The sequence below is a fragment of the Phocoena sinus genome, chromosome 4 (assembly GCF_008692025.1).
Source record: "Phocoena sinus isolate mPhoSin1 chromosome 4, mPhoSin1.pri, whole genome shotgun sequence".
Lineage (NCBI taxonomy): Eukaryota > Metazoa > Chordata > Mammalia > Artiodactyla > Phocoenidae > Phocoena > Phocoena sinus.
The window spans coordinates 79,116,488-79,140,445 of NC_045766.1; the positions used below are offsets into that span (position 1 = coordinate 79,116,488).

The 23,958-nt window shown below is 43.3% G+C and overlaps 1 protein-coding gene across 1 annotated transcript in view; it reads right to left on the reverse strand.

The window, feature by feature from the left end:
* The window catches only part of PLA1A (phospholipase A1 member A), a 31,958-nt gene that overhangs the window by 7,414 nt on the left and 586 nt on the right, over positions 1–23,958 (reverse strand). The window contains 9 exon segments of the mRNA XM_032629309.1: positions 1,379–1,546; positions 10,793–10,882; positions 13,328–13,429; positions 14,454–14,562; positions 15,088–15,107; positions 15,110–15,267; positions 17,443–17,549; positions 17,552–17,601; positions 17,604–17,645. Coding sequence (XP_032485200.1) covers positions 1,379–1,546; positions 10,793–10,882; positions 13,328–13,429; positions 14,454–14,562; positions 15,088–15,107; positions 15,110–15,267; positions 17,443–17,549; positions 17,552–17,601; positions 17,604–17,645 — 846 coding nt within the window.

Sequence of the window (23,958 nt, forward strand, 5' to 3'; positions counted from 1 at the left end):
AGACAGCAGAGCCCTGAGGAGGCCATTTCAGGGCTCCACAGCACCCAGCCCTGTATCGATTAATTCATGCACCCATTCATTCCACAGACAACTCCACCGTATACCCATGATGTGCCGTGCCCTGCGGTGAGTCCTGGGACACAAGCGACCCCATCCAGATGGGAATACACATACAGGTAGACAACAAATACATTCTGCAGATTGTCTGGTCCATTCCCAGGGAGTATTTATAAGAAATTTGAAATGACGTCTTCAACTTGCAAAACAATCTATATGACAGTTGTTTTAGTGGCATTTGTATCCTGTGCACTGGAGCACAGGGAGGTGCTTGAGCTGAAGAATAGTGGTTGACAAGTCAGAGAAGGGCATTCCAGGCAGAAAGGACTGTCTGGGCAAAGGGACACAGGGTGGGGAGACATGAAATGCTCTTGGCAGTATGAGTAGTTAGCATCCCTGTGGTGTTTGGAAAAAAGGGAAAGTCTAGCGAGAGATGAGGCGGGGCAGTGTGAAGTGGTTGTTAAACCATCCAGTCCATCACATCTGTGGGAAACAGTGACATATGCCCGATGAGTAGGAAGTAATATTGATTCGCTTTATTATGGGAAACCACCCCTACTTTAACATTTTGTCAAGCTGATATTCATTTCATTTCTATAAGCAATGGCAGGCTGCTGTGGTTCTGAGTGGCAGCCAGGAGTGGGAAGTGGGAGAGTGAGGGAGGGGGAAGACCCATTTACACTACCCAGGCGTTTTCCTGGAGCCCTCCACACTGGATGACCCCAGGATTTTCACAGCCATGATCTGCACAGGGTGAGTTGAGGCTGGAGCCTCAGCCTTCCTAAGCCCTTCTCTCCAGACTGGCCTGGATCATCCAGGAGTGTGCCCAGGCCACTCGGCAGTTAGGCACCCCTCCAGCCGGGATGTGGTCTCCCACCTCTAAGGTGGGCACAGTGTGCCAGCCTTGGGGATTTACAGCCTATCAGGAATTGGAGAATGGCTGGCCTGGCGAGGAAGACCTATGGTGAGCATCGGGTCTGAGAGTGGGTACAGACAATCTGGACTATACCAGTGCTTCTGGAGAGCATCTTGAGGCTGGACTTACATGCCAGTGCCTCTGTGTGTGTGTGTGTGTGTGTGTGTGTGTGAGGGTTGTGGGCAGAGCCAGTATGGCATCAGGCAGCGGTATAGAGGGTGAGGGGTGGGACGCAGAGAGCTAAACACCACCTTCCAGGTGAGGACAGGCTGAACGACTCATTGCTTAAGTTTTCTTTACCCTGCTCGGGTAGACCTCTTGACCATAGGAGATCAGGACTTAAAGAGGTGACAAGACTTGAACTTTCCCCAAACTGTCAAAGGAAGCCAAAGGGGTAGTGTTTACCGATCCTTGGACAGGAAAGCAGAAAAGGGTTGAAACAATCCAGACAGTGTCCAGCAAGGAAGACCTTGTAGCTGGTACAAGGAAAGGCCATCAATGGACAGGAATTCTCCAGGGCGCTGATGTAGATGTGCACAGCCCTCATGTGATCACAGATCAGATAACTGTAGCCTGAACAGGGCAAAAAGAACACAACGAAGGTTTCAGTTCAAGACAAATGGAAACTCCCTCCATGCTACTTACTGTAATTTTATTGAATTTTATACTCCAACAGGCTATAAATACACGGGATGTCCCTGGAGCCACATTTTAAAAATATTAATGAACATGGTTACTACACTCTCACTTTTCTTTTTAACTTTCCTGGGTAACTTAGTTAATTTACCAAGAAAATTGTTTACATACACACCTATTCTTCCACAATCATAAAAACTCTCTTTCAGAAAATGGGAACATACAGAGAGCTGGTGATCCCAACCCTCCCTCTCAAAACGGATATCTGTCTGCACATTTTTACCTTCTTCAGCATCACCCACACAACCAATTTTTTACAACCTCATTATACACAACCCAGCAACAAGACAATCAAGGGAGTCCCACGCAGTTCACAGTCCATCTATGAAAGCCAATGCGTTAGACCTTCAAGATGGCAGAGTAAGACGTGGAGATCAACTTCCTCCCCACAAATACATCAAAAATACATCTACATGTGGAACAGCTCCTGTAGAACACCTACTGAACGCTGGCAGAAGACCTCAGACTTCCCAAAAGGCAAGAAACTCCCCACGTACCTGGGTAGGGCAAAAGAAAAAAGAAAAGATGGAGACAAAAGAGTAGGGATGGGACCTGCCCCTCGGGAAGGGATCTGTGAAGGAGGAAACGTTTCCACACACTAGGAAGCCCCTTCACTGGAGGAGACGGAGGGTGGTGGGAGGGGAAGCTTTGGAGCCACAGAGGAGAGCGCAACAAGAGGGGTGCAGAGGGCACAGTGGAGAGATTCTCGTACAGAGGATCGGTGCCAACCAGCACTCACCAGCCTGAGAGGCTTGTCTGCTCACCTGCCGGGACGGGTCAGGGCTGGGAGCTGAGGCTCAGGCTTAGGTTAGTTCCCAGGGAGAGGACTGGGGTTGGCTGCGTGCACACAGCCTGAAGGGGCTAGTGCACCACAGCTAGCCGGGAGGGAGTCCGGGAAGAAGTCTGGAACTGCCTAAGAGGCAAGAGACCATTGTTTCGGGAATTCAGAGCACTGCCTAATCGAGCTCCAGAGATGGGCGCGAGCCTCGGCTATCAGCACAGACCCCAGAGACGGGCATGAGACACTAAGGCTGCTGCCGCAGCCATCAAAAAGCCTATGTGCAAGCACACGTCACTATCCACACCTCCCCTCCCGGGAGCCTGTGCAGCCACCACTGCCAGGGTCCCATGATCCAGGGACAACTTCCCCGGGAGAACACATGGTGCGCCTCTGGCTGTTGCAATGTCACACTGGCCTCTGCTGCTACAGGCTCACCCTGCATTCCAATTATAACTACTGTACCCCTCCCTCCCCCCAGCATGAGACAGCCAGAGCCCCCTGATCAGCCGCTGCTTTAACCCCCTCCTGTCTGGGCAGGGAACAGATGCCTGAGGGCGACTTACACGCGGGGCCAAAACCAAAGCTGAACCCCAGGAGCTGTGCAAACAGAAAGGGAAATTTCTCTGTGCAGCCTCAGCAGCAGAAGATTAAATCCCCACAATCAACTTGAGGTTCCCTACATCTGTGGAATACCTGAATAGACAACGAATCAACAAAAAATTGAGGCGGTGGACTTTGGGAGCAACTGTAGACTTGGGGTTTGCTGTCTGTGACTGATTTGTTTCTGATTTTTATATTTATCTTAGTATAGAGTTTAGCACTTGTTATCATTGGTGGATCTGTTTATTGGTTTGGTTGCTCTCTTGTTTTTATTATTATTATTTTATTACTTTTTAAAAATATATTTTTTTATTATTTTTTCTTTCTTTCTTTTTTTCTCCCTTTTCTTCTGAGGTGTGTGGCTGACAGGGTCTTGGTGCTCTGGCCTGGTGTCAGGCCTGAGGCTCTGAGGTGGGAGAGCTGAGTTCAGGACACTGGACCACCAGAGACCTCCTGGCCCCACATAATATCAATTGGCGAGAACTCCCCAAGAAATCTCCATCTCAATGCTAAAACCCTGTTCCACCCAACGGAGCTGGGCATGGCATAGGGCATCCAGCAAGCTCCAGTGCTAGACGTCCCATGCCAAACAACTAGCAAGACAGGAACAAAACCCAACCCATTAGCAGAGAGGCTGCCTAAAATCATACTAAGTTCACAGACACCACAAAACACACCACCGTACACAGCCTTGCCCACCAGAAAGACAAGATCCAGCCCCACTCACCAGAACACAGGCACCAGTCCCCTCCACCAGGAAGCCTACACAAGCCACTGGACCAAGCTCACCCACTGAGCATAGACACCAAAAACAACAGGAACTATGTACCTGCAGCCTGCAAAAAGGAGACCCCAAACACAGTAAGTTAAACAAAATGAGAAAACAGGTATATGCAGCAGATGAAGGAGCAAGGTAAAAACCCACCAGACCAAACAAATGAAGAGGAAACAGGCAGTCTACCTGAAAAAGAATTCAGAGTAATGATAGTAAAGATGATCCAAAATCTTGGAAATAGAAGGCAGAAAATACAAGAAACAAGAAGAACTAAAGAGCAAACAAACAATAACGAACAACACAATAAATGAAATTTAAAATTCCCTAGAAGGAATCAATAGTAGAATAACTGAGGCAGAAGAATGGATAAGGGACCTGGAAGATAAAATAGTGGAAATAACTACCATAGAGCAGAATAAAGAAAAAAGAATAAAAAGAATTGAGGACAGTCTCAGAGACCTCTGGGACAACATTAAATGTGCCAACGTTCAAATTATAGGGGTCCCAGAAGAAGAAGAAAAAAAAAAAAAGGGTCTGAGAAAATATTTGAAGAGATTATAGTTGAAAACTTCCCTAATATGGGAAAGGAAATAGTTAAGTCCAGGAAGTGCAGAGAGTCCCATACAGGATAAATCAAAGGAGAAACACGCCAAGACACATATGAATCAAATTATCAAAAATTAAATGCAAAGAAAAAATATTAAAAGCAACAAGGGAAAAGCAACAAATAACATACAAGAGAATCCCCATAAGGTTAACAGCTGATCTGTCAGTAGAAATTCTGCAAGCCAGAAGGGAGTGGCATGACATATTTAAAGTGATGAAAGGGAAAAACCTACAACCAAGATTACTCTACCCAGCAAGTATCTCATTCAGATTTGATGGAGAAATTAAAATCTTTACAGACAAACAAAAGTTAAAAGAATTCAGCACCACCAAACCAGCTCTACAACAAATGCTAAAGGAACTTCTCTAGGCAGGAAACACAAGAGAAGGAAAAGACCTACAATAACGAGCCCAAAACAACTTAGAAAATGGGAATAGGAACATACGTATCAATAATTACCTTAAATGTAAGTGGATTAATTGCTCCAACCAAAAGACATAGACTGGCTGAATGGATACAAAAACAAGACCTGTATATATGCTGTCTACAAGAGACCCACTTCAGACCTAGAGACACATACAGACCGAAAGTGAGGGGTTGGAAAAAGATATTCCATGCAAATGGAAATCAAAAGAAAGCTGGAGTAGCAATTCTCATATCAGACAAAATAGACTTTAAAATAAAGCCTATTACAAAAGACAAAGAAAGACACTACATAATGATCAAGGGATCAATCCAAGAAGAAGATATAACAATTGTAAATATTTATGCACCCAACATAGGAGCACCTCAATACATAAGGCAAATGCTAACAGCCATAAAAGGGGAAACCGACAGTAACACAATTGTAGTAGGGGACTTTAACACCCCACTTTCACCAATGGACAGATCATCCAAAATGAAAATAAATAAGGAAACACAAGCTTTAAATGACACATTAAACAAGATGGACTTAATTGATATTCATAGGACATTCCATCCAAATACAACAGAATACACTTTCTTCACATGTGCTCATGGAACATTTTCCATGACAGATCATATCTTGGGTCACAAATCAAGCCTTGGTAAATTTAAGAAAGTTGAAATTGTATTAAGTATCTTTTCCAATCACAACGCTATGAGACTAGCTATCAATTACAGGGGAAAAAATATAAAAAATACAAACACATGGAGGCTAAACAATATGCTACTGACTAACCAAGAGATCACTGAAGAAATCAAAGAGGAAATAAAAAAATACCTAGAAACGAATGACAATGAAAGCACGATGACCCAAAACCTATGGGATGCAGCAAAAGCAGTTCTAAGAGGGAAGTTTATAGCAATACAATCCTACCTCAGGAAACAAGAAAAATCTCAAATTAACATCCTAACCTTACACCTAAAGCAATTAGAGAAAGAAGAACAAAAAACCCCAAAGTTAGCAGAAGGAAAGAAATCATAAAGATCAGATCAGAAATAAATGAAAAAGAAATGAAGGAAACAATGGCAAAGTTCAATAAAACTAAAAGCTGGTTCTTTGAGAAGATAAACAAAATTGATAAACCATTAGCCAGACTCATCAAGAAAAACAGGGTCAAGACTCAAATCAACAGAATTAGAAATGAAATAGTAGAAGTAACAACTAACACTGCAGAAATACAAAGAATCATGAGGGATTACTACACGCAACTCTATGCCAATAAAATGGACAACCTGGAAGAAATGGACAAATTCTTAGAAAAGCATAACCTTCCGAGACTGAACCAGGAAGAAATAGAAAATATAAACAGATGAATCACAAGCACTGAAATTGAAACTGTGATTAAAAATCTTCCAACAAACAAAACCCCAGGACCAGATAGCTTCACAGGTGAATTCTATCAAACATTTAGAGAAGAACTAAGACCTATCCTTCTCAAACTCTCCCAAAATATAGCAGAGGGAGGAACACTCCAAAACTCATTCTACAAGGCCACCATCACCCTTATACCTAAACCAGACAAAGATGTCACAAAAAAAGAAAACTTCAGACCAATATCACTGATGAACATAGATGCAAAAATCCTCAGCAAAATACTTGCAAACAGAATCCAACAGCACATTAAAAGGATCATACACCATGATCAAGTGGGATTTATCCCAGGAATGCAAGGATTCTTCAGTATATGCAAATCAACCAATGTGATACACTATATTAACAAATTGAAGGATAAAAACCTATGATAATCTCAATAGATGCAGAAAAAGCTTTCCACAAAATTCAACACCCATTTATGATAAAAACTCTCCAGAAAGTAGGCACAGAGGGAACTTACCTCAACATAATAAAGGCCATATATGACAAACCCACAGCCAACATTGTTCTCAATGGTGAAAAACTGAAATCATTTCCTCTAAGATCAGGAGCAAGACAAGTTTGCCCACACTCACCACTATTATTCACCATAATTTTGGAAGTTTTAGCCACAGCAATCAGAGAAGAAAAAGAAATAAAAGGAATCCAAATTGGAAAAGAAGAAATAAAACTGTCACTATTTGTAGATGACATGATACTATACATAGAGAGCCCTAAAGATGCTACCAGAAAACTACTAGAGCTAATCAATGAATTTGGTAAAGTAGCAGGATACAAACTTAATGCACAGAAATCTCTTGCATTCCTATACACTAATGATGAAAAATCTGGAAGAGAAATTAAGGAAACACTTCCATTTACCACTGCAACAAAAAGAATAAAATACCTAGGAATAAACCTAACTTAGGAGACAAAAGACCTGTATGCAGAAAACTATAAGACACTGATGAAAGAAATTAAAGACGATACAAACAGATGGGAGATATACCATGTTCTTGGATTGGAAGAATCAACATTGTGTAAATGACTATACTTCCCAAAGCAATCTACAGATTCAAAGCAATCCCTATCCAGCTATCAATGGCATTTTACACAGAACTAGAACAAAAAATTTCACAATTTGTATGGAAACACAAAAGACCCTGAATAGCCAAAGCAAACTTGAGAAAGAAAAATGGAGCTGGAGGAATCAGGCTCGCTGACTTCAGACTATACTACAAAGCTACAGTAATCAAGACATTATGGTAGTGGCACAAAAACAGAAATATAGATCAATGGTACAGGATAGAAAGCCCAGAGATAAACCCACACACATATGGTCACCTTGTTTTTGATAAAGGAGGCAAGAGTATACAATGGAGAAAAGACAGCCTCTTCAATAAGTGGTGCTGGGAAAACTGGACAGCTACATGTAAAAGAATGAAATTAGAACACTCCCTAACACCATACTCAAAAATAAACTCAAAAATGGATTAAAGACCTAAATATAAGGGCAGACACTACAAAACTCTTTGGGGAAAACACAGGCAGAACACTCTATGACATAAATCACAGCAAGATCCTTTATGATTCATCTCCTAGAGAAATGGAAATATAAACAAATGGGACCTAATGAAACAAAAGCTTTTGCACAGCAAAGGAAACCATAAACAAGACGAAAAGAGAACCCTCAGAATGGGAGAAAATATTTACAAAAAAAGCGACTGACAAAGGATTAATCTCCAAAATATACAAGCAGCTCATGCAGCTCAATATCAAAAAAACAAAAAACCCAATCCAAAAATGGGCAGAAGACCTAAGTAGATATTTCTTCAAAGTAGATATACAGATTGCCAACAAACACATGAAAGGATGCTCAACATCACTAATCATTAGAGAAATGCAAATCAAAACTACAATGAGGTATCACCTCACACTGGTCAGAATGACCATCATCAAAAAATCTACAAACAATAAATGTTGGAGAGGGTGTGGAGAAAAGAGAACCCTCTTGCACTTCTGGTGGGAATGTAAATTGATACAGCCACTGTGGAGAACAGTATGGAGGTTCCTTAAAAAACTAAAAGTAGAACTACCATATGACCCAGCAGTCCACTACTGGGCATATACCCTGAGAAAACCAAAATTCAAAAAGAATCGTGTACCACAATGTTCATTGCAGCTCTATTTACAATAGCCCGGAGATGGAAGCAACCTACTTGTCCATCGACAGATGAATGGATAAAGAAGATGTGGCACATATATACAATGGAATATTACTCAGCCATTAAAAGAAACAAAAATTGAGTTATTTGTAGTGAGGTGGATGGATCTGGAGTCTGTCATACAGAGTGAAGTAAGTCAGAAAGAGAAAAACAAATATCGTATGCTAACATATATATATGGACTCTAAAAAAAAGAAAAGGTTCTAATGAGCCTGGGGCAGGACAGGAATAAAGACACAGACGTAGAGAATGGACTTGAGGACATGGGGAGGGGAAAGGGTAAGCTGGGACGAAGTGAAAGAGTGGCATGGACATATATACACTACCAAATGTAAAATAGATAGCTAGTGGGAAGTAGGTAGCTACATCACACAGGGAGATCAGCTCAGTGCTTTGTGACCACCTAGAGGGGTGGGATAGGGAGGGTGGGAGTTAGATGCAAGAAGGAGGGGATATGGGGATATATGTATACATATAGGTGATTCACTTCGTCATATAGCAGAAACTAACACAACATTGTAAAGCAATTATACTCCAATAAAGATGTTAAAAAAAAAAAAGAAAGGGGAAAGCTTGGTGTGTAAGCACATTCATTGTATTATTATTAACAACAATAATAAAAATTGGAACCAACCTAAAAAAAAAAAAAAAAGAAAGCCAGTGTGTTGAGGTTCACCTCACCAAGTGACTGATACACTGAATTTGCCAAATGTCCCAATATAACAAACACTTGGCTTTCTGGTTATTGTTGTTGTTGACTATTTTATTTTATTTTATTGAATTTTATTTTATTTTATTTTTATACAGCAGGTTCTTATTATCTATTTTATACATATTAGTGTATATATGTCAATCCCAATCTCCCAGTTCATCACACCACCATCACCACCACCCACCCCCACTTTCCCCCTTTTGTGGACTATTTTAAAATTTGTAATAATTCACACTGAATCAATTTGCTGGGGCTAAGAGATCTATAATGAGCCATAACTCCAGGGTTTAGGGTCTTCAGACTCTTCTTTCACCTTGGGACCCCCTCTCTGGGACCAGAACCAAGTCTGAGCTGCTTGCTGACTTTCCTTTCCCCCAGAGTTGGAACACTGTCTATGGTCAACCTCCTTCTAGCTACAAGAGGGAGCTGGGAGACACAAACTAAACCCTTCTCAGATTGTGTTATGAAGAAAAAAAAAAGCGGCCAATTTAAATGCCAAAGAAATTTTCAAAAAGCCATTAAAATCAAACCATCCCATCTGATCAGAATTGCTGAAAATTTTTATGAATTGTTAAAAGAAACATGTTTTTGGAAAATCAGTAAGTTGGTAAGTTTGGATTAGTGGTTACTCAACACAGTTGTCAAAAGAATCCTTAAAATGTTAAAATTTTGGTAAAGCAGGAAAAGGTTAAAAACATAGTAATCAAAAATCAAAATAAAATTCCCATATGAAATGTTGATAGGTTGGCTATATTCATAAGAATATAAGAAGACTACACAATCCTTAACGCTTAGCTGCTTTTTTTTTTTTTTTTTTTTTTTTTTGCGGTACGCGGGCCTCTCACTGCTGTGGCCTCTCCCATAGCGGAGCACAGGCTCCGGACGCGCAGGCTCAGTGGCCATGGCTCACGGACCCAGCCGCTCCACGGCATGTGGGATCTTCCTGGACCGGGCACGAACCCACATTCCCTGCATCGGCAGGCGGACTCTCAACCACTGTGCCACCAGGGAAGCCACAACGCTTAGCTTTTGATAAATTTAAAATTATGCTAAGAATATATTCAATTAATATATCCAAAAAGAACATTCCAGAAGAATAAATTTAGAAGAGAAGAAATGCATATTCACTGAATGTATTCAAGAAGATTATCTTGAAAGCAATTTTAGAGAACTTGAATTTAGTTAGTTTGGGGAAATGGTCATGCAGTGAATTGACCCTTCAGCTAGCAGCTTTGGGCACATCAGTCTGTTTCTGCCACAGCGAGGTTCTGCAGAGGATGTAGCCACTGTGGACTCTGCCACAAAGTGGGGCCCGGGAAGAAGAGAAGTTATTGGCTTGAGTGACGTTGGATCACAGCAGGGCCTAAGAAGTGGGGAGGGAGCCTAAATATGGAGCAGGCTTTTAATTTCAGGCACTCCTCCCCTAGAATACCTGGGCTCCAAAGACATCCATTTAATAAGTGCTGAGTAAGCTTGATGGGACACAGCAAAGGATACTGTAAGGAAGACCCGCTATGGCCCATACTGGCTGACTCAACACAAAGCCTGTTGGTAAATTCCAGTCTCTGGGGCAGCCACACATCAACTCTCTCTGGCTTTCTGACCTGCGGAAATGGAGGTGGGACAGCCGGGTTGGTCTTGGCCTCCGTTGACGTAGTAGTCCACATGTCCAACAGGAATCCGAATACCCAAATCTGCAAGGAGGCAGAACCCCGTTACCCTCTTACTGCAGGGGCCTATTTTCCAGGTCCCATAGCAAGGTCCACCAGCTGCAGAGCCTGAGGTCTGACCTTGGGGGCCCACCCCCTCTCTGTGCTGAATGGGTGCCCACTTCATTCCTAAGTGCTGGGAGACTACAGAACTAGCCCTCAGATGGTTTTCTAAACAGGTTTTGCCGTGCTGAAAGGAAGCTAAGAATAAATTTATAAGAAGATACTCATATTTGCCTAATAAAATCAAGAAAAATATCCCTTAATATAAGTTTTTATGAATCAGTACATGTTATAAGAAGTTCGGTAAATTTCCTTGTTGAATAGTTTCTATTTGGCTACAAGTGATAGTTCAGATATGTGTGTGTGGGACCACATTTCCAGTCTCCCACATATTTTTGTGCTTTCATGACTGAGCAGAAATGTAATCTGGCTACAAAGAGATGAGTTTGAGAGGCTGTAGCCTGCATCTCATCATTGTGGCTGTATCTGACCCCTCAGACTTGGTCAGATTCAGCTGCCAAAGACCCTGATTTTCTTGTTCATATTATCTATCACAGTTGTAAGCAACTGAGCGTGTATTACTTGCTTAACGTCATCTATCCAGGGGTTAAGTGATGACCTAGAATTCATCCTCTCCCATCATCTGTCGGGTCAGCTCTACCTCCAAAATATATTTTGAGTCTTTCTACTTCTCTCCATCTCTACCGCCACCACCTTCGCCCATGCCACTATCGTCCCCCTCACCCAGGCCAGCACCGCAAACACCCTCCAGTGAGCCTTCCCTTACTGCCCACTGGCAGTCCATTCTCTGCCCAGCAGCCAGAGTATTCTTTTAAGGAAATCCAAATCGCCGCCCTCTCCTCCCTGATCATAGAATAAAGTTTAAACTCCTCGCCATGTCCAGCCTGGTCCTGCTCCCTTTTCTCAGCACATCACTCACTGCGCTCTAACCACGTGGCTCTTCTGCCTGTCCCCACCCACAAGGCTTTCATTTTGGCTGTCCTCTCCCCCTAGAGTGTTCTTCTCCCCATTCTTTCCAGTGCTGGCTCATTCTCATCCACAAAGTCTCACCTCAAATATCACCTCCTTGGCCGGATTTCCCTCAATAATCCTATTTGAAGTAGATCCTGAACCTGCCGCTGAGTCACACTTCTCCCATATCCCTCATTATCATAATCACAGGGTGGAATTGACTCCTCGCTTGTATGTAAGCTCCACCACGGCAGGGCCTTTACCCGTCTTTTTTCCTGCTGTATCCCCAACACCAGCACAGTACCTGGCACACGTTAGTGCCAAATACTTCTTTATTGAACAAATTAGTGAACGAATGCTTGCCGACTAGCTTGTAAGTTCCATGTGGGCAGGGATCTTATTTCGTGCCTTGTGCGTTGTAGTATTCTCAGTGCCTGCTACATAGATCATAAAGACCGACTGAACAAACGGAATGCCTTTTTTTTTTAAATCACATTAGGAAGTGGCTCCAACTTTGAAGGGGACTGAGAGGCCTAGCACAGGTAAACAGGGACCAATGAGTCACCTATTTAGCAAATTTAGGAATATAAGGCGTTAACCTTGTTAATTGACATGTTTAATTAACTTAATAGCTAAGCAGAGGGCTATGGGCTTTGGTTTCCTATCTGTGAAATGGAGGTGGGAAAGAGGGTTGAATAATATGATTGCATGAGTTTCTTCCAGAATCCTGAATCCGTGAGTCCTGAATGCTAAAAGAAGGCTTCTAGCCAAATGGAATGAGACATGGCCATCTCTCAGTTGAACAGCAAACTCTTCTGGTCAGAGACAATGTAATTTCTTCTTGTATCCAACACACTGAGCATGGGGCCTGGCACCAGACTCTGTGGGTGTTTGACGTCGAGTAGAAATGAGGAGGAGTGCCCGCTGGTCAGAAGAGCTTAATTTGGTCACGATGGATTCAGAGCTGGAGGTTCTTGACTGTGCCACTCATTACTGGAGGGGCAATTCTCATTCTTCACTAGACTGAGGGCTGGGCCTTATCCTCTGGGGGAGGAGGGAAGTCCTGATAGGTCTGAGTACCTGTGCCAGGAGTGGAATGCCCCAATTTCCTGGGGCCAGGCATGTTCACCCTGAAAAAGCAGAAAGACTTTCCCAGGCAGAAGTGCCCTCTGAGTACTAACTCAGACAAAGCTTAGTGTTGAATCAGAGTGAGACTCATGACCAAACAGTTTTGGTCCACAAATGAGAATCCTCCTTTCTGCTGCTGGCTAAAAATAAAACCATTCATCTCAGTCTTCAGAGAATGACAGAGCTGGAAGAGACTTTCAAGATCATGCTAGTAAACTCCTCAGTGCAACAGAAGCTTAGAGGGGAAGGGTCTCCTCCCAGGACCACACAGATAAATACCAGCCTCCTGGCCTCGGCCCTGTGCTCATTCCCCCACCCCCAGCTCACTGTCCGTGTCTGTGTGGATGGCTTCCACAAAGAGGGCGTCCCCAGGGTCCAGGCGCTCCTCCAGGCTGGCTCTTGTGTACTCCGGTCCAGCAGGGTCCAGGCCTGCAAGGACAGACATGTCAGCCACAGGAAGCCCCATGGACCCACTGCACACCTACATGGGCAACCCTTCCGGTTCAGATCAGAGTCCCCCAACAAGGACCCAAGGGCGAGAGAACTAGCTCAGGACCACCTTTCCCAGGAAGCTCTACTCTGTTGTCTCTAACCTCTCAATGACCCAGTTTCTCTGGCTCTGAAATGTGCTTGCTAACACCAACCATTTGGCAAGGATTAATGTCAGTAATATTAATCCTCAGGTACTAATAACAACGGCTATAATTTTTTGAGTAGTTACTATGTGCCAGGCCTTGTGCTGGGCACTTCCACACTTTCTAGTCCTTACAACAACAGAGCAAAGTAAATATTACTCTCCCCAGGCCTTAGCTTGGATCCCTTTTCCTCTTCCTCCCAAAAAGCAGACTGTGAGACAAGGATTTAAAGTGCAAGTAGCTTATTTGGGAGAAAAATCACAGAAAGCGTAGTGAGGGAGTAGAAAAACGAGTCAGAGAACGAAAGAAAATTTTAATGAGTAGATTATCTCTTTAGGTCTCATCCCACTGGGGTCCCTCTGAAGGATTCTGTAGAACATGACTCAGAATTGTCTCAATGAAGTGCCAGGAAGCCAGGGTATTTACCACACAGCTCTGGTCCTATTATTGATTGAGGGTAGCTCCTGAAGCATAAAGTTCTCAGCACTTTGCAAGTATTTAGCAAAACTGTCTACAGGTGATTTCCATAGTGGGCCAAGGATATATGAGCTGCTACAACCCATTTTTACAGTTGTAGAAACTGAGGCTCAGAAAGAAATACATGGCCTCTAACACTGACATTAGAGATCATGCAATAACAACACAATACCATTTTATCCAAAAGGGCCACAATAAGTAAATTTCAGTGGTGATCGATGACTTGATCATAAGAACAAAGGCCCAACACTTCCCTCTGCCTGCCTTAGCAAAGGCTCTTCCAGGTCATGATCTCCTCCTCTCTCTCTCAACCTGAGAGGATGGGCAGGGAAGAATGTTACCTGTGATCTGTCCCAGCTGGCCTTTGTAGAAATGTCCTACCATGCCCCCCACATGGGCCCCCAGGCTGACACCAATGATGTGGATTGAGGACTCTGACACACCCAGCACCTAGAACGGGCATTTACAGTGAGTTACATTTGTGTCACAGCAGCCCCTGGCCTTACAAGGATAACACTTTGCCCTGAGGCATCAGAAGCAGAAGGTCTTGGGCATGACACACCAGCCACACGTGCTTTGGGAAAAAGTGCAGCATCTCACCCTGTTAATCACTTGCCCTCTCCCTGGGCTCCCCACCTTGACAACCCACTCACTTTCCCTTTGGTGTCCAAAGTATGTGAGGCATGACCATGGCCATTTCCTCTTGAGGACCTAGAAGAGTCAGCCATTGGCACCTCTGATGTAACATACAGTGGCATGTTTTACAGAGGAGCAAGCGGGAGGCTCAGAGAGGTTCAAAAACCTGCCCAAGGTCAGCACTGCAAGCGGCTAGGTTGAGATTTGAACCGAAGACCCACAGACTACTGGGTGGCTCTGCTTCCACCTAAAGCTCCTTCTCACATGTCACTTCCTTCTTTCTGACCCTTGCTCCCCCCGTTAGCAGCCAGAACTCACCCTAAGCTCTTCTACACCTACCAGGAGTTTACTGAGGAAACGGAGATCTCGAGTCCCAGCTTAACCACATTTTCCACGGCTGAGAAGTAGACACCTGTAGAGCCATAAACCCAGTCCACAGCGATCACGTTAGCATCTGCTGCCTGCAGAAGGGCACTGATGAATTTGTCAATCCAGGAAGGCTTTGTTCCTAAAGCCCTAGATGGGGGGCCAAGAAAAGATAGGAAAATTATCTTCCCAGCCAGCATCCATTGTCATGGAAATTACAATGACATTTCTATAAATAGAACAAACCCAGAGAAAGTCACAAGTAAGGGGTGGGGTGTTGGGGGGAAGGGGGGGGTGGGGGTGGGGATGTGGGAGGGTGGGGGGGAGGGGGTGGGTGTGGGGGGTAGGAGGGTGGGGGCTGGGGAGGGTGGGAGTTGGGGGTTGGGGGTCGGGGGTGGGGGGTGGGGGGGTGGGGGTTGGGGAGGGTGGGAGTTGGGGGTTGGGGGTCGGGGGTGGGGGTGGGGGGGGGTGGGGGCTATGGGCACTAAATCCTACAACATTTTGAGCATAAGGAGGACATAATCTCAAAGTTAGCAGGGCTCCTACCTGCACATGTGGAGCCCTGTGTGTAAATTATAAAAGAGTACCTTTGTTCCAGGTGGATGTAGCCTGATGCCAGGGCTCAGAGCTCAGGTCAGAGTTCAGCCCCCTGGCCCTCAGTCAGGTACCTCTGTGTAATGCATAGATCACACAAAACCACTGCACTGACCCTTGCTTGTGTTACTCATGGGAAAGGAAAAGATAGCTTTGTGGTATAGAGTTAAGATTTGCAATCTTAATTCTCATTCTATAGTATAGGCACTTTCCTTGAGGATGTTTTCATTTACTCATTCATTCATTCACTCTTTCCTTCATTCAACAAATGGGCCAGGCAGTATGCTAGGTGCTTTGTGAAGAAACTAAAGAAAAATAAGATATATTCCTTATCCTTCTGGAACTTAGAGTATAATAGGACTTTTCTAGGAAAAGAAGAATAGGAAAAATTTCAGAGAAGCTCTCCCAAGATTATTGGGAATGGGGAAGAAGTTTTCTCAATGGCCCAGAGCTTGCTTGCATGGACAGGGGAGCCCAGGCGGGTGTATGCAAGGGAAACGTGGCTCTTTGGGCATCTGGGAGCGGGCAGCATATAGTGAGGCTGCTGAGCCCTTCAGCTCCACTAACTATCTCTGGGTTGAGGGCACACCACTCAGCCTTGGGTAGTGGCTGAATGCAAGATTTGCCGGAGAAGAGACTTCGGCACAAGAGAGAGATAGGGATGCCTGAGGGAGGATGTGGCTGGGACCTGGAGTGAGGGACTGGAGAGGCAGAGAGAACCCAGAGATGAGGAAATGGTGACCCTTTGTGCAGTGCCCCCGCTGTCCACCTCTTCATCAGGGCACCCAACTCCAGCTGCCTCCATAGTGCTACTCTTTCACCACGTTCTCTCCCTCTCTCCTCTCACCAACTTTTTTCTGTTTCCGGCAATTCTCAGTGGGCTTTGGGGAGAAGATGTTGGAAGGAAGGGGTGGTGATTAAATTGGGACTCAGAGACTATGCATTACAACCAAAATTTGGCCTGCAGGGCCTCAAAGAAGTTGAAGAAGTGTGTAGTCGCCTGGGAAACGCTAACCTCTGGGAGTGATGGAAGTGGAAGTTTCTTAGGTCATGAAACCCAGGAAGAAGAGAAGAAGAGGAGATAAAACCCTGGATAAGGGCTTCCCTGGTGGTGCAGTGGTTGAGAGTCCACCTGCCGATGCAGGGGGACACGGGTTTGTGCCCCCGGTCCAGGAAGATCCCACATGCCGCGGAGCGGCTGCGACCGTGAACCCATGGCCGCTGAGCCTGTGCGTCTGGAGCCTGTGCTCCGCAATGGGAGAGGCCACAACAGTGAGAGGCCCACGTACCGCAAAAAAAACCCTAAAAAACCCTGGATAAAAACACCACGATGTTACCCCTGAGATGAATCATGCAACCCACACTTCAGGGAGGAAAGGATCACTGAGACCATCTCTACAACTTCCCTTTTATCAGATATGGAAACCAAGGCTCCGTTGTGCTAAAGTGACTTGCCCAGGGTCACACATATTTACAGTTCGGAGAGTGTGTCCAGGGTCACACATATTACAGTTAGCAGAGGAGTAACATATGTGACCAACAAGAAAGAACAACAGGATGTGTGTTCAGGCTGCTATGAGGCATCTTCAAAGTCAGCAGGAAGGTGAGCAATGGGACCTGTGACAGGCAGTAAATCCATTTCTTCTTTTGCTCCCCCACTAACTTCCTATGGCATTATGGTCACTTTCTAGCTCTTAGCTGAGGTGATCCTATTGGTTTTTTGGCTCCCAACTGAATCCATGGATAACTAGCTTGGTTCCTAGAGTTGACATTGAACCCCAAGTTCCGGATGTCCACTACTTTCTCTCCACGAGTTGCCCACAGAGAGGATCAGAAGGGGTTGAAAGAGGAGAAAGTGGGCTTTGAGATTGGTGCCTTGGAGAAGATTAGCATCTGGAAGTCAGTGCACTTTGTCTGTGGGGTAGGAGGTGCATCTCCTAGAGGAAAAAACCAACAAACAAATAAAAACCCAAGAAACATCCAAGGTGCAGATCATCTGTTCTTAAAGGAAAAAAGGTGTTCTTGAAAGGAAGAAGAGAAACAAGGGCTTATAGGCATTCATCATAAATCAGCAAGGGTAATAATCAGACCCATTTATTAAAGGCATCACTTCTGTAACCAAAATCTGTGTATATTTTTCATGTATAAAATACCAGAGAAGAATATGAATATTGCTCAGCTAGAGAAGATTTTTTTTTTTTTTTTTTTTTTTTTTTTTTTTTTTTTTTTTTTGCGGTACGCGGGCCTCTCACTGTCGTGGCCTCTCCCGTTGCGGAGCACAGGCTCAGGACGCGCAAGGCTCAGCGGCCGTGGCTCACGGGCCCAGCCGCTCCGCGGCATGTGGGATCTTCCCAGACCGGGGCACGAACCCACGTCCCCTGCAACGGCAGGCAGACTCTCAACCACTGCGCCACCAGGGAAGCCCCTCAGCTAGAGAAGATTAAAGGCCATGGTGAAATGGATATTGTCATGGGCTATCCCCCGACACCTGCATAAATTCATGTGTTGAAGTCCTAACCCCTGATACCTCAGAATGTGACTGTATTTGGAGATAGGGTCCCTACAGAGGTAATTACATTGAAATGAAGCCTTTAGGGTGGACCCTTATTCAATATGACTGGTATCCTAATAAGAAGAGGCAATTTGGTCACAGAGAAGAAAGATGATGTGAAGACACATGGAGTAGACAGCCATCTACAAGCCAAAGAGAGAGGCCTGGAATGGCTCCTTCACTCACAGCCCTCAGAAGGAACAAACCCTACTGCCACCTTAATCTCAGACTTCCAGCCTCCAGAACTGGGAGATGATAAACTTCTGTTGTTTAAGCCACCCAGGCATTTTGTTACAGCAGTCCTAGCTAAATAATACAGTTTTCTGGGCTATGAAATGAGCAGTTGCCCTGGGGACTAGGCTCATTCTGGTCTGAGCACCCCATTCCAGAGGGTTTCAAACTGCCCCCTCCAGCCTCATCACTTCTTTTCCTTATGAGCAGTCCAGAGCCACTCCAGAGCCTTCCAGCGCCCAGCACATGGCTGCCCAGCCAGATAGTAGAGAGGACCCCTAATGAGCTCTATGTATTCTACAGTGCCTTCCAACAGGTACGTTTAAACGGGATATTTTATGGTCAAGGTCACTGAAAGGCCTTCTACAATACTGAACTGAAACAGCAGCATGAAACTCCTGCTTCCCAGGGAGCTAAAAATCTGGCCTATCTTCAATACCCAACAGCCCACCCTCACGCCTGTGATAAAGAGGGGGGAGCACCTGACACCCAGTTGGTCTTACAGAAAGAGACCGGCTGGGGCAGCAGGGCACACACTGTCGCACTGGCCCCCCAGCCCCGAAGTCCTGGTGCTATTAGCAGCTACCCCACATTCCTGCCATGGGACAAAACTATCTGCAGAATCAGGACAGGTCCAGATTGCAGACTGATTTGTGCAGGGCTCTTCACGAGGAAGACAGCTATTTCAGGTTTCTGGAATGGTTATCCGCCTTCAGAGGTAATGGGGGAGCACATGTACAACGAGCAAGTGGATCTGGGGTGTGCTGGGCTGTGGAACTGTGAGCAGATTGAGGGAACCGCACCCTTAGAGAGTGCTGACAGCGGTTTCCTCACCTCTGCAGCTAAGTCCCAGACCTGGTCCCTGAGGCCCCTTGTATCTCCCTTCTGAGCAGCCAGGTCTTGGACACCCCAGCAATGAAGCCCACTATGACTGTGCAGGCCCCCAGGCTCCTCAGCCTGTGGCAACTTGAGCCCCCATGGAACACAAGAGAGAACGATGCCTGACGACTACTTCATCTGCCTTCCCCCAACTCTTCGAAGAAAAGGTGAAAGGACTCTGCTTGAGCATGACACTTGAACCACATACATGAGTACATTTACTCTATTGGTCATGTAGGGAAGTTTGCATCCATCAGACAGAGAATTGAGAGTCCTTTTAAATAAGCACAGTATGTCACAGAGCAAGGCACAACAAGCATCGCAGAATCAACATATTCCAGACAACGTTATCTAAATAAGATGTAATAAAATTAGAAATCAGTAACAAAAGTTATTTAAAGACACATTTGGAGGTTTTAAAATTCCCTTTTAAGTAATGAATGAGTTAAAGAATAATCACAATGGAGACTAGATAATATTAAAAACGAAATAACAATAAAACCAATACAATATCAAAACCTGAGTTAAAGTAGCTAAAACAGTACTAGGCTGATATTCTATAACCATAAATGTAAATATCAGGGGAAGATGGGGAAAGACACAGATTAGGTAAATTAATCTTATAACTCAGAAAGCTGAAAAAGAATAATACAGCAACACCAAATAAAATGTAGGGAAAGAAATATAAAGGAAATAGTTAAGGGACTTCCCTAGTGGCACAGTGGATAAAAAAAAAAAAATCTGCCGGCCAGTGCAGGGGACACAGGTTTGAGCCCTGGTCCGGGAAGATCCCACATGCCATGGAGCAACTAAGCCCGTGCGCCACAGCTACTAAGCCTGCTCTCTAGAGGCCCAAGAGCCACAACTACTGAAGCCCACGCGGCTAGAGCCCGTGCTCCGCAGCAAGAGAAGCCACCCACAATGAGAAGCCCGTGCACAACAACAAAATGTAGCCCCCATTCGCCGCAACCATAGAAAGCCCGCGCCACAGCAATGAAGACCCAATGCAGCCAAAAATAAATCTTTTAAAAAAAAAGGAAGTAGTTGAAATTAAATAAAACAATGAATATGAACAGCATCAGTAGCTAAATCTATTCATCAAAAACCTCTATCAGGACAGATTTCACAGAGAAATTCTAACAATTCTTCAATTCCTATCTTACACATACTGTTCCGGAGAATAGAAAAGGGGAGAAAGAATCCAAACTCATTCTATGAAAATAGCCAAAATGTCAAAACTGAACAAGGGAAGAAGGAGAAAGGAAAAAATAAAGGCCAGTTTCACTATTACACACAGACATAAAAATCCTAGATAAAATGTCAAATCCTTCAAGGATAACAAGTATACATCACGGCCAAGCAGGGTTTAATCCAAAAAATGAAAAGATGGTTTAACATTAGAAAATGTATCAATGTAATTCACATATGAACAAATTAAAAAAAAATACCATATGCTCAACTCAATAGATGTAGGGAAAAAACACACGATAAAATTCAATACCCAACACTCCTTAACATAAGGAAGGAAGGGTACCTACCCAAAGCCTATAGCAATGATTATAGTTATTGGTGAAATGTTAGAAGCATTCCATTCAGAACTGGGAACAAATGAGAATGTCTGCTATCAGTGCTTCTATTAAATATTGGACTGGAAGTTCTAGTCTTAGCTAGTAAAACAAGACAATAAAACAGGATAAAAATTATAAGGTTTGAAAAGGGGGGAGAAAAAATTGCCGATATTTGCAGACAATAGGATTGAACTGTCCGTCATTCAAGACTATGGAATGTGGCACAGTGAATCATGCTCAGATATCCCATCCCGCCAAGCACCACTTTAGCCAAAGAGTAGTGACAGATGAATATCCAAAAGAGAGAGAGAAAAAGACATAGACAATCTCAAATATAAAAATAATATCTCCAAAACAGGAACAAGAATAGAATTGCAAAATGGTGTTGGGTTCCAGGTCTGAGAGAAGACAGTGGTTGTAAGAATTCAGTTTTGTGAGGTAAGCGGGGTCCAAAAGTGCTCCAAGTCAGGTGTGGAAGACCCACCAGTCGTAGCCAGAGGTGGAGAGGGGCTCCCCAGCTCGGGAAAGGAAGCTAACAACAAAAACCATACAAACAAAAACAGCTATTGACTTTTTACTGGGGCTATAGCTTTATTTAGGGAGACAGGATGGAAAGACAAGGCCTCACTCACAGGAGTTGAGACAACGCACCTTTCTGGAGGAGAGAGGGCAAAGATGGGGGCTCGGGTGGGGAGACAGAGAGATGAAGAGAGAGACTGAAAACAAACTTTTCATTGAAAATTAAAATGAAACATCTATTGTGTCAGAAGTCAAGATAAGAGTTATCTTTGGGGCAGTAGTGAGTAAGATGGGATACAGGGAATGGGTTTTAAGAATCTGGTAACATTTTATTTCTTGATCTGAATGATCGTTACACAGGTGAAATCATTCTGAAAATTCATTAACCTGTGTACCTTTCTGTATGTATGTTGTACTTCAGTAACTAATTTACTTTTTTAAAAGGTTGAAAACAAATATATAAAGTAATCAAATGTTTACACAGATAGTCGATAAAGCCAATAAGTGGATGACGAATTCTTTCCAGGTGAAATAAAGTTTTAAAAACCTTTGACAAAGCTTTAAAATAAGTATGCTGAGAATGTACAAGGATAAAAATAAAGACAGAGCATAAGAAGTTATGAAATAAAAACGGGCATAAATGATAAGATATATAGTAAAAAGCTAGTTAGAAAAAGGAAATGAAAAAGATAGTCATGGAAATAAAAATGGAATCAATGCTATAATGTCTAGTACAGAAGAAGTAAAAGAAGTTTTTAATATGAAAGTGAAGTTTAAAAGTATAGACAATAGATGGAGAGGCTCCAACATTTAACTAGTAGCTGTTCTCTAAAGGAAGAGAATAGAAGAAACAATATTTTGAAAAGGTAATTGCTAAGAATTTTCCATAACTGAAAAAAGATATGAGTTCTCTAATCACAAGTTATACTCAGGGTAATGAGCAAGATAAAAAGGAAATAAATCTATACAAATAGGCAGATGATAGTAAAACTGCAGAACATTACGTATAAAAGATATTCTTAAAAATTCCCAGACAAATGCATTGGAAAATTTAAAAGCAATGAAAAATATAATTTCCTGAAACCTGACTCAAGAAGAAATAAAAATCCAAATAAACCTACTAGCACCAGAAAAAGAAAAAATCAAACTGGTAATCAAGAGTCTTCTCTGGCCCTAAAATACGCTAGAGCCAGACGGTTTTATTTGAGAACTCCACCAAACCTCTAAATTACAAGTAACCTTTATCTTATATAAAACTGTTTCATAGAACAGAAACTTATTTTATGTGGTTATAATCGTCTTAGTATCAAGACCAGAGAAGGGCAATACAAGGAAAAAAAATGATACATAAATTTCCTTTATGAACAAATATACAAAATAATAAACATAAATATATACAAAAATAAAAATAAATGTTGGCAAATAAAATTCAACATCATATTAAAAAATACCCCACAGGAGTAGGAAAAAAAACAATACCCCATGACCACAAGATTTGTCCCTGGTGATCTTCATCTAAACCCATAGAGTTTAGAAGAAAATATGAAAGATTATTTTTATAAGAAGATTGATTAGACAAGACACCAGAAGCACAAATCACAATACGAAATAAAAATTAAGACAACAGTGTAATACTATTTTTTCTATGAGATTGACAGTATGAAAAACATTTGATAATACAAAGTGTTGTTGGAGAGGGTGGGAAAACAGACGTGCTCACGTACAAATCAACAGTTATAACTACTTTGCAGGGCAGTTTTTCTCACATTTATCAAAAATGTGTAAGATATGAATCCTTTTAGATCTAGTATATGGTGTATAAACAGCCACTTCATAAAACAAGAGATATGGTTACTTTACATACACACACGCACACACACACACATGCACTCAAATAAATGATTGCGTTAGGAGAAAGCACACGTGAAGCTAAGTAGCACCTTTTCAACGCCAACCGTTGATGCAGGGAAGGGGTGAGCAGGGGGCTGTGGTGTTGTAAGGGAAGTGTGAATCATGGAGGCCTTCTTGGAAGACTTGAAGAGCAGAAATGAACAAAAAGGTAGTGTGAGCAACTACAGGCATAAAGAATGACACACCCTAAAGCTGGGGAATGAGAATTAAATGTCTCGTGGACATGACACAAAGGCAGTCTGCTGTTGGGGGCAGAGGGAAGGGAGCTTTCCAAGGGTGATGCCACTGCTGGTCAGAGGAGGGAATTTTACTCTTCCAAGGTTCCCTACGCCATAACAGGGTTTAGATTTGCTATATTAAGCAAGGGAGAGTGGTGCGTGGGGTTTTCACTGGGTAAGGCACCGTGCAAATGGCATCTGAGGGAAGCTGTGCTAAAGGTCATTGGTTATCTGTGGTGAACAGGACTAGTTATCATAGTACTGCCAAGAGGGATGACAAGCCTGAACTTGAGCTGGGTCAGCAAGAATAGAAAGGACCTCTAACGATCTCAATGACAAACTTGTTGTTAGTTTGGAAATTTTAAATTTTAAA